At 38.1% G+C, this 12,268-nt stretch overlaps 1 protein-coding gene across 1 annotated transcript in view; it reads right to left on the reverse strand.

The window, feature by feature from the left end:
- Positions 1-1,148: 1,148 nt before the first annotated feature.
- The window catches only part of ARHGAP18 (Rho GTPase activating protein 18), a 135,717-nt gene continuing 124,597 nt past the window's right edge, over positions 1,149-12,268 (reverse strand). The window contains exons 13-15 of the mRNA XM_052645573.1: positions 7,758-7,882; positions 3,965-4,026; positions 1,149-2,599 (exon numbers count right to left, since the gene is read on the reverse strand). Coding sequence (XP_052501533.1) covers positions 2,508-2,599; positions 3,965-4,026; positions 7,758-7,882 — 279 coding nt within the window. The 3' untranslated portion in view covers positions 1,149-2,507. The remainder of the gene's footprint in view (positions 2,600-3,964; positions 4,027-7,757; positions 7,883-12,268) is intronic.

The following is a 12,268-nucleotide window of genomic DNA, read 5'->3' on the forward strand; positions in this document are numbered from 1 at the left end:
CCTCATGCGAAGAGTTGACTCATTGGAAAAGACTCTGATGCTGGGAGGGATTGGGGGCAGGAGGAGAAGGGGAAGACAGAGGATGAGATGGCTGGATGGCATCACCGACTTGATGGACTGAGTTTCAGTGAACTCCGGGAGTTGGTGATGGACAGGGAGGCCTGGCGTGCTGCAGTTCATGAGGCTGCAAAGAGTCGGACACGACTGAGTGACTGAACTGAACTGAATTCACTCCTACCTTACATTCTAAGCACTTGATTTTGCTTTTATATTGTCTTCATTAAACAAAAATGTTAATAAACATTTGACTGAGAAATTAATATTTGTTGTTGGTGGTGTTCAGTTGTAAGTCATATCTGACTCTTTTGCAGCCTCACAGACTACATCATACCAGGCTCCACTCCCTTGTCCTCCACTATCTCCTGGAGTTTGCTCAAATTCATGTCCACTGAGTCAGTGAAGCTATCTAACTATCACATTCTCTGCCACTCACTTCTCCTTTTGCCTTCAATCTTTCCCAACATCAGGGTATTTTCCAGTGAATCAGCTCTTGGCATCAAGTAGCCTAAGTGTTGGAGCTTCAGCTTCCGAATCAGTCCTTCCAATCAATATTCAGGTTGATTTCCTCCAGGACTGATTGGTTTGATCTTGCAGTCCAGTGGACTCTCAAGAGTCTCCTTCAGCACCACAGCTCAAGAGCATCAGTTCTTTGACACTCAGTCTTCTTATGGACCAACTCCCACATCCATACCTGATTACTGGAAAAACCATAGCTTTGACTATAAGAATCTTTGTCAACAAAGTGATGTCTTTGCTTTTTAATACACTGTATAGGTTAACATTGTCAAAAATCAGAAAGAGTATAATACAATGTGTTTTGAAAAACCCTAAAGAATAGAAATTTCATAAGGAAAAACCTAAGGAAGGAAACAAGTTTATACCTCCCATGTGTCTTCACTTTAAAAATAACACAGGAGCAGTCAATAGGAGAAATAAAAGAGTAGAAATGGCTTTTAACAAAAACAAGAATAGCCCATTCTTACACTCATGAACAGATCAGGTTAAATGTAATAAATTCCAAGAGAAGATAATTTAGAAAAATGCATTTAATTATAAAAATTTTTTTAAATAAAAAAGCAATGGCACAAATCATCACAAAGGTATTTAAATGATCATATCCACAGGCTGCTCTTAATTAAAAATTTGACTGTTCTCATTAGCAGCGTTTTCCCCTTCTAATTAGAGTGACATCAAGAGCTTCTGAGAATGTGCAATGTTTCCTACCCTAAAGTCCTACTGAAAAGTATCATAAACACAGTTTGTGCAACATTCATGTACATCACTTTTATTCACTACACTCTAAACTCATTCAATATGGAACATTTCTCTCTCACTTCATTCCTCTTATTTACAGTATGGAGGCTCATCTCTTATTATATATAATATGGTTTGTGCATTAAAATCTCTGGGAATGGTCTTTCCACAGCACTTTAATAAATTTGCTCTGATTAAAATAAGTACACAAACAAAAGCTTGTTCATATGATGGTGTCATACTCAGAAGAACAATTCTTCCTGTGACTCATTTATGAGTAAAAAAAGAAAGATCCCTCTTTCAGCAGAATCCATTCTCAACAACGACTGGATCACACTACTGCACGTATTCGTACTGCTAATACGACACTAGGTAAAGCCAGCTATATGACTTTTTAAATTTCATTTAGGAGATTACAGCATACATGAAGTGCTCTTCCACTCTCTCATTATCCATAATCCAGTTATTCCACATGGATATATTTTATTTATTCTGAGTACGTAAGTCTGAAACAGTGCAGTAATAATTGGCAGTTTCTGACAGTTCTGTTTTCTTGATATTGGATACAGTTCCGAGCACATACGTGAGCTGAACTGAAAAAAAAATGCAAGTCTCTTCATGTGATACAGCAGTAAGAAGTGGGATGCCACTGTCTGAACAAATGACTCAAAGAGATGAATATTAATGTACGACAGAGACAGAAATATTGCTGAACTCAGTCTGTTTCCAGAGGTACTATCTTCACATCTTGCCATACCTGATCCTGGTACCTGTCCGGTTGAAAAACAAACCCATCTAGGGGAAGGCAGGTGTCAGGAGGAGAGAAAGGTGAAAATGCACATTATTACTGTATATATCATTTTAGAACAGAAAAAGAGGGGGAAGAGAGTATATTTTCATATTAAAAAGGGATGTCGCATCTGGACACATTCCACGGAGTGGATGAAAATAGCCTACAAGCTAATTAAGCTCCTTTCTTCTCACTCCAGAGATGTTTTCTTATATGAATAATAATAATTAACATAATCTGGCAGCAGCACAAATCTAGAACTTTTTAAGGCTCAGTCTGTCACTATTCAAGAGTAGGGTATATGTGAATAGTAAGAGTCCCACCATTTATTTTATTTACACTCTTGACCCAGCAAGTATGATTAAGGGAGTCCTTATGGCTGGCTATCTTCAGCATAAATCTTCTATGACGGCTTTGACTTTATAACCCACTCAGCATTGGGGTTGAGTTGATATAAGTCCTTCATGTAAGTGTCATCATCAAGGCAGCGTTCCCCTAGGAAAGAGATGTTACATCAGTTTAATTCAGTGAGTGGGGAGATAGAGAGGCAATTTTAAATTTAAGCCTCGTGGTTTAACTCTGGAGTCTTACACTTTGAAATAGTTATCATTTTTTCCCACCTCCCATAATATTATAAGGCTTGGGCCAATAATGGAAAAATTAATTGAGTAGTCCTTCTCCAAATGCACAGGTTTCAAATGAAGTTAGAAAATTGAAAATACTGTCTGTGATGGGCTTTTAAATGGTTCCTTAAAAGTTTATTCACCTTTACTAAGTAAGAAACATGCTTAATTCCCAATATCTAATAGCATAATGCACAATCAAATATACTAATACTTGATTAACAGAGTTAACAATCCAGATTTCTAGTGGAATTGTGATTTAAATTTTTGAAGGAAACTTCATATTCTTATATTCAAGTTTCAATATTTACTAAAATTTTCTAAGTCCTAGAAAAGAATTCTACGAAACATATTTTAAGGTATTTTCAATGACTATTTTGAATTTATTTGTTGACAATTTTACTCTTACCATTTGAAGGATCAAAAAAAGAAGGAAGGTTTACTTTAAATTTTAATAAGAAGATGAGTACAACCCATTGATAGTTATAAGTGGGCAAATAAAATATGAGACATGGTCAAAACTAATCCATTTATCCTATTTCTATTTTATAAGGTACCAATGTGTGTATGTATACATATGTGTATTATGTAGCAGGCAATCAATAATGGCAAAATAACTTCTGCTTTCACTAAAAAATACCCAATGCTATACCATAATAAAAGTATCAACTTGGTCTTAAATAAGCCCACTCCCTTTATTAAGATGTGCTATCAGCATATAAAAGGGCTTCCCTCATAGCTCAGTTGGTAAAGAACCTGCCTGCAATGCAAGAGACTTGGGTTTGATTCCTGGGTCAGGAAGATCCCCTGGAGAAGGAAATGGCAAGCCACTCCAGTATTTTTGCTTGGAGAATCCCATGGAGAGAGCAGCCTGGCGGGCTACAGTCCATGGGGTCACAAGAGTCGGACACGACTGAGTGACTTTCACTACTACTACCTATCAGCATATAAAAAAGAAAGAGGCTTTGAAAAAATTCATTAACCATTTTAGAAGTTATTTCTATTTTAGAGAACTTGCCTTTGGCTCAGGGTCCACATAGAAGGAGCTCTAAAAGAGCCAGAACAGAAAGGCCAGACCATTAAAAAAAAATCTCATCAACTATAATACTCATCAACTGTCTACAGGGTATTATATTTTACTTCAAATTTCCTTTTCTCTCCCAAAGATATAAAAAACAACCACTGGCAATGTCAAATAAGCATATGGAATAGAAGATTAAAAAAAAAATGTGCTTACCAATATTTCCTCCAATTTCATACAAAAAAACTTCCCCATTCTTGAGAGTCTGGGCAACTCCACTAGCAGGGACAAAACAAACTGATTAGTTGCATCATCAGACAGCTTGCAAGTAAATCACTTTAATGTGCTTGGGGAATTCTAGCTTGTATGGAAAATTCATAACTTAGACATACTGTAATTATCTACATGTTTGTATTTTCCCATCTGTTAAATGTGTGGAACAGTAATAAAAATGTCACACCTGTAAATTAAAATAAACAAATGGAATCGTACATCCAAAGGTGAAATAATAAATCAGTACCTAAATCTGTAAAGTTAAAAAGAAAAGTAACATTTTAGCTGTCCATAAAATTATTAATATGGTCATCTATTTTGCATAGGGGCCAAAAAGGTCCTCATGAAACTCTAAGAAGAAATGTTTGCACATTGCATTTATTCAATAGTATTTCTCACAGGTTTGCTGTGCTGACCACTCTAATAGTGTACAAGATGAATATAAAGAGTACAGCACAGTTCATAAGCCTCCCTGTGCTAATTGTCCCAATATGGGAAGTAAATGCTCTCAAAATAGAACCAAATAGTCATTATGATGACTTTACAAGTAGAATGCATCTTTAGGTTTATACTCTTCAAAGAGTAAAGTCTCCAGAACATTAGGTTTAAACAGTGGCAAAATTAAGTGCTTTACAAAAATCTCTATTATCTGGAAAACTTGCCAAAAATCAAATTCAGAGCTCTAGAAAATCTGATTTAATATGCCTAGATCAAGCCCTAGAATCTAGTTTTTAAACAGTCTCTGGTAGACACTGATGCACAGAAGGGTTTGTGAACCATTGACAGAGACACTGAGGACAAACTCCCCAGAACTGACAAGAGAAAACCAGGGCTGACTTTTACCCAAACCATTAGATACAGTAGAAGCTTTCCTAACCAACCATTCAGTGGCTCCTCTAGTTACCCAGCTCCATCTACTCTGCTGTCCACAGCACCCTGACCACTCAGGGCTATGGGAGTTCTCGTGCTTTCGATCCTCCCTGTTGAGCCATATCCTGACCAAGAGACAACTCACTTTGCTTCCAAACTGGTGTATGCTTATTTTTGAAATTAAATAATTCAATAATTACATTTTCATTTTTAATACAGCATATAACCTGATAAACTATAATAAGAGTCAGTATTTTTACGAAAACCAAATGGAATGTTTTGGGAGACGGAAAAAAATCTAGTCAGGTTATTGTTCTCAGATTGCTTCTCCAATATTATATTCTTATTTCACTTTAAAGAAACCTAACTAGATTTTCTGATAACATTAGCTTTCACTTAATACTAATCAACAAATCCATAATTAAAGAAAAGGCAACAGCTATTACCAAAGACTGGTGAATGAATGTATAATTTATCGCACATTTATTTTATGCCATTTGTGTGTTCTTGGCTTCAGTAGAGAAAGCAGGGGAGGGAAAGGATGGAGGGAAGTGGGGGTTCCCCATTGTCCCTATATAAGTGGAAGGCAAATAAGGAGGGCAAAGTCATGGAAGAAAAGATACATATAACTATTTATTGAAAACATCACTCATCAGATGGCCCAGACGAATAATTCTATGTACTTCATGGTCATTTTCCTATTTAATTATCACATGGCTATAACAGGTCCACTTTTACAGTGAGGAGCCGGAGACTTAAAGAGATGATAAAAACTAGCCTGACATAAAACAGGAAAATCTGGTATTTGGATCCATATTATCTGGTTCCAGCATCCCCAAGCATAAAAGAAAGGGCCGAGCACTGCGCGGAGAAAAGGCAAATGGACCAAAAGGTTTGCTAGACTTCCCTTTGGGTGGACCAGGATGGGGAGAGGAGAGGATGTAGGATTCTGCTTTAGTGAGCAGCAAGCACTAGCAGTAAATCCAAATAGACAAAGGGCAATTGTCACAAAACTGGTACTTTCTTATAAGAATATGTCTACCATTAGCCTACCCCAACCTAACTATAAAAGTCACAGTGGGGTGCATCACACAACTTCAGAGTCACACCTTGTATTACCTACAAGTAGAGGAGCACAACTGCAGACTAAATTGAGCATCTGGGTCCTGCAAGCAAACTCTGCATAAATTAAACTATGTCTAGCCTGGAAGAGCTGCTTATATCTGAAGTCTGGCCAGATCTTCAGGTACACACTTTGGGAGAGGATGGGAAGCCATTCCTGGTGGGAAGATGGCATCTACTTGGTCAGCTCAGGGAATAGAGGAAGTGGACTGATCTCCTTGAGGCAGAGAGACCTTTTAGGGAGCAAAGACATCCAAGAAACTCCAGCTGCTCCCAGAACCTAATCCTCGCCCCCCAATTCCAACTGGTCCAGGAATTAATCCCCTCAAAGTCCATCTACTCCCAGACTATACATCAGCAGTCCCCAGATCCATGATGACCTCTTGGTCCCCGAGCCAGTAAAGAGAGGGGTTAAACGACTTCCTTTGGGGACAAACCCCAGATTTAGAATTCAGCTCCACCACCCAGGTGACATATGACCTTGAAAGTCTCAAGTTTCCTTATCAGTAAAATGGAGATAATGATAGTACTTCCCTCAGAGTGTGGCTGAGAGGGAAGTTTAAGCCCAGAATTACCAATAAGCCTCTCTTTTATTTCATCACCATCTGTTAACTACACAGGCTCATGTCTTCTTCCAATTTACAAACCGCAAGGGAAGACACTTTAAGATATTTGTTATACCCTTTTCAACATCTAGCAAAGGGCCATAGACAGAGCAGAGACATTAAATACATGCAGTTCTGTATTAAAACTGGAGAAATTTTGACAGAAAACTTGAATGAAGGAAGAGGTTAAATTCTATGGGAGATGAAATCAGTATAAGAAGCTAAACAGTTAATGCTTCTGAGGTCTCTGTCTTTAAAAAAAAAGCTAGATTTATTTATTTCAGTAAGTGGAAATGAGAAAGGAAAGCACTAAAATATAATTTTAGCTAAAAATAAGAATTTGAACACTGAAATATCCATACCCTGTTCAAACCTTCAAAATTCAAGAAAAGATATCTCAAACATGTCTCAAAAAGTGTGTATCAGGAAGGTGTGAGGGAGGTTCAAGAGGGAGGAGACATATGTATACTTACGGCCGATTCACATTGTTTGTTGTATGGTAGAAACCAATACAACATTGTAAAGCAATTATTCTCCAGCTTAAAAGGGATGCCAATCAATGGCTTTCAAAAGACTCCTCCTGCCTCATCAGCCCCATAACAGAGGGGAAGACTTGGTGGTCTCTGCTGAGGAGGGTGTGCTTTGTCCTGTGACTTCAGAACTCCTCGGGCCAGCTGTCCCCTCTGAATTCTTTATACCTTCTGTCTTAAAATTTAAGCATTTCTTTGTATTCATTATATTTCATTGAAAAAGTTGTATCTTTTGTTTTAATCCCACTGTATCCTAATTAGTGATTTTCCTAACAGACTACACATAGTAATTAACCTCCAATCACCATATTCTGGAAAGAATACTGAGTAGTGTCATGTGCCAAGTCCACTGCAGACAGAGTGAAGGAATGCTCAGACCTCCTGCCTGCAACAGGCTCAACTTGAACACAAACTACAGGCAATGAACTCGACTCATTCCAACAGTATTATTTTTAAGTCTACTTTTCTCTTCTGCTAACCTTTTAAGTCCTTCACACCAGTCATCATTTAAACAAAAAAAAAAAGGAAGAAAAAAAAGAGAAAAAGAGAGGAGGGAGAGAGAGCAAGTGACTGATACCATGGAATAATTAAAACAAAACAGGCCTCTACCTTTCTTGGCTGAGAAATCTGGCAAGTACATCACTGGCTTTGAGTTCTTCAGTTAGCTGTATTGCCATGGAAACTTTCGAAAGATGGGGAGCTTGTACTCGAATCACTCCCTGAGGAACGTCAGCCTGCAAAGCAATAATGACACTGGAACAAAGCTGGCAGCAGCTGGAACGTGTAACTCTGTACAATGCATTATACGGTAAGTGTGCTTAACTACTATGCATTTTACTTCACTACATAAAAACCTTAACTACTGTATAATGTAATTTACTAAATTACATCAAACCTCAAATATCCTCTTAATGGTGATAGGGGAACTTTTATAATGCCTGTGCAGTAATGCTTAATTATTTTTAAAGATGTAAAGAATGACAGCAATAACCATTACTGCCATATTAAGTGCTGATTTCTGAGTATTATCTACTGGAGGGTGCTTCTTCATGTAGCAATTTATGAAATTGAATCAGAATGAAGTTACTTTGCGGGCTATTGCAATGTATGCATTAAAAAAAAAAAATCTTCCTGCACATTCACAAAACTTCCCCAAAATTTTGAACCTGAGAGTATTAAAATAAATGAAACATACTTTTCCAATACATTTGTATTGTGTCAGCTCCTCACTAGGTTGATAAGCACACACTGTGACTGCACACTTTGAACCTGAGATGACTCATTCTAAATCCTGTGCCCACAGATGTTAAGAACATTTTATGTATTTGGGAGGCTATCAAAGAAAGATTTTGAGGATTATAATATCAAAACATCAACTATGGCACTCAAAATATTAGACTTAATTAAGTCCTAATGGTTCTGCTAAAATAAATACTAACTTATTATTTATAACCATATGTTCTTGAACAGACCTTAGACCAAACAGCATGCACAAATTATGTTTAAACATAATGCTTTAAACACTACAAATACCCTGTTTAATTCAACCAGAATTTACTAAGCATCTACTGAGTACTGCATTGTGCTACTGATGTTTAGCAAATTTATTTACTTAGCCAGTAAATAAATAAGACACAAGTCCTTTGGTGCACAATAATTTTTGTGCTCACAGCATCATTTTTTAATGTATATGGTCTTGAATTTTTTTAACAAAGTATAAATATACCATACATGGAATTAATGTGATGCTTTTCAACATGTAAAAATAAGATGATTTTTAGATCAGGTTGCATAAAAACTTAGGTGTCCTCAAAAGATATACGATTGCTTCTCAGTAACATCTGAAATGTAGTATGGGAATAACAAAGAAAACTGATACTGCACAGGACTATCAAAGGAGCAAAGGATTGTGTATGACGACAATGGTATTGTTCCCCCAAACGAATCCCAAACACCGCTTCACCTATAGAGACAGCCTGCGCCCTCATCTGACCACTCAGTGAAGCCCTACAGGGTTGCATGCCCCTCCAAGCCACACAAAGACAAATCACATGGGGCTGCCCACTGGCCATCCAGCTGGGGATGGACTGCATTCCTAGCACCCTGGCCTGAGTCCTCTCCCTGGGGATACTGTGCTCAATCCACCCCTGATCCTACCCTGTGCCCTGACCCCTCAACTCCTGCTCAATTTCTCCCATCCAGCCTGGACCCTTGCCTTGGTTTGTTGACTTCCAGCTTCTGGGGCTTGTAGTTGAGCCTGATACCTGACCTCCACCTCACCTCTAATTTACAAGGCTAATTTGCCATTTTCCTTGATTCTAAGACACATTTTCATCTGTAATATTTTGGAAAATGAGCAGGTTCTTACAATGACTGGGGCATTTCATGTGATACTGTTGTCATCCTTTTCCAAAGCAGTTATTCAATCAATGAAGCATCTTATAACTCAAGGATTATGCTATATGCACTTCTCCCTTGGGGTTCATCTCTAGCTTCTATCCTGCTATGGTGATTTTGCCTGCTGGCCTGGCCTCAACTATTTCCTCATAGGAGGTGAAAAACAATAAGCTAGGCCGGATAACTTGAATGTTGGAGTGATAACTGTAATAGCAATGGTGGAAGTACTGAGTCTATGTTCATAAAATCCAATCTACCTTGTCTACTCAGTGAAAAAAATGTTGGTATTTTGGTTTCTGTTAGTCTATTATTACCATTCTATAGGAGGGTCCTAAATAGCAGGTTAGGGTTTGCAGATCAGCATCCAGTTCACCCTGATTTAAAAGTTGGGAAATTCTGCTAAAGTCATAGTGCCAACTATCCTGACAAAGAGGGTTTCTCTGGTGAAAGTCATAGTCATAGAAATTATTTCCATAATTACATCTTCTACAATCCTAGACTATCAAAAAGGGCAGGAAAACCTATACTGACATTTAAAGTGAAGTAAGATGATATGATTAAGTTTTTAAATATAGAAGGTCCTGCAATAAATGAGTTATAAAATCAAAATGACCCAGAAAAATAATAAATTTGCCATAGAGAGTTCAGGAATATAGCAACCTTCCTCTGCTCCCTGCCTCTCCCCACTATTCCTTGTGGCACATTCCATTCTTTGGATAACAAAATGACAGTCAAAATTTGCTGAAAATACCCATGCTTTCCTGTATTTATGTACATTTTCCTCCCCTTCTGAAATATTCCCTGGTATCCATCCATTTTTCAAGGCCAAGCTCACATACCTCAAACCCCATGGAACACTCCATAGATGGATTCTGACTTCACAGAATCAAAAGGAAATTCCTCTTTCCACTGAAATTCCTGCTGAATCTCTTTTATAATGGAGATCCTAATTTATGACACTTGTATTCTAGTTACATGCCACATATCTGAGTCACATCTGTAGCCATCTATCAATGTTTATTGATTAAATGAATCACTCAAAAATATTTTTCACTAGGGACTTCCCTTGTGGGGCCAGTGGTTAAAACTCTATGCTCCCAATTCAGAGCATGGGTTTGATCCCATGTCAGGGAATTAAGATCCTGCATGCACATAGTGTAGAAAAAGTCTCACTCAAAATCATATGCTAATAAAAGTAAAATTTCTCCAGAATAAAACTGTAGCAATGAGCACTTTCCTTCATAGCAAAAAATAGTCTCGGAAATATTGCCTAAAAGAAAAAACTTAAGTTGCCTCTGTCTACCATATGATACTACTATTGCCCTTGCTAGTGAGAAAAGACAGGGAGGGAAAGAGAACAGAGGATGCAGGCACTTTCTCCCCAAGGCATCTCATGAACAGCTGAAGACCCCTAATAATTGGACCATGGCTACACTTCCCAAATGAGTTCAGGGATCATACTGTGAAGAGCATGGCCAAGCTTTCTTGCAAAACACAACAGTGAGATCAGGATGGTGTGAGGAGTTGTACCCGACAGACAGCACCACACCTCTCACAGGCATCCAGACTCTCTCTGATTGTTAGTTTAGAAGGAAGAGGCCCAGGTACCAGCATCTGAAGGCACTTGAGAGTTCTCAAGTGTATGTGAAAAGTCAGGTAATCGCTGTATTTTGGCTTTTGCCAGTATATGGGGGAGCAGCTTGTGTATAGGTTGCTTATAGCTATGAAATTAAACATTTCCTACACTTTCCCTGTGTGTGTATGTGTGTGGATATGTATGTGTGTTCATGGGAGGGAGGAAGAGAGAGGGAATTCTCAAAGAGTGTTTACTTCCATGGTAATACATCTCATCCAAATTCTCACTACACTACAATAAAAAGACTGTAAGCCTCAATTTGAATCTATCCTACTCTTTACTGCTGGAGGAGAAATGAGCTTAACTGATACACATAATAGTTAAAGATGAAGCATTTGAAATTTGTTTCTGGAAAGTTTTCCCTAGTATCTTGACAAGGACAGAAAAATGGTATTTACTAAAGATGACAAACAGTAAACGACATCAAAGTTCTCATTTAAATAGTGTACAACAATTACTATCAAGCTCCAGAATCATGGTGTATTAAATATTAATGATGTTAGTATACTAATTACACTGAGCTGCCAAGCTTTGAATACACACAACATGCCTGTTCATTGGAGAAGGAAATGGCAACCCACTCCAGTATTCTTGCCTAGAGAACCCTGTGGGCAGAGGAGCCTGGTAGGCTGCAGTCCATGGGGTCGCGAAGAGTCAGACCCGACTGAGCGACTTCACTTTCACTTTTCCCTTTCATGCATTGGAGAAGGAAATGGCAACCCACTCCAGTATTCTAGCCTTGAGAATCCCAGGGACAGAGGAGCCTGGTGGGCTGCAGTCTCTGGGGTCGTACAGAGTCGGACATGACTGAAGCGCCTTAGCAGCAGCCTGATCATTAAGCCAAACCGTCTGTTCTTAGCTCGAGCCATAAGAAGAACTAAACCTGTGAGCAGTAGAATCTTTGTATCCTTCCTAGTTCACATTTTGTTTGTCTTAGCAGCTGACTCTGTCTCTCACTTCTTAGAATTCTTTCCATGTGCTTGTGAGCTGAAGTTTTATAATGTACAAAAAGACTGGAAAAGAGCATTATTTGACTAACATGTGATTAAGAATTAGTCACAAAGGATTTCACAACTTACAAAATGTT

Source organism: Budorcas taxicolor, chromosome 9 (assembly GCF_023091745.1).
Source record: "Budorcas taxicolor isolate Tak-1 chromosome 9, Takin1.1, whole genome shotgun sequence".
In the NCBI taxonomy this organism is placed as follows: Eukaryota; Metazoa; Chordata; class Mammalia; order Artiodactyla; family Bovidae; genus Budorcas; species Budorcas taxicolor.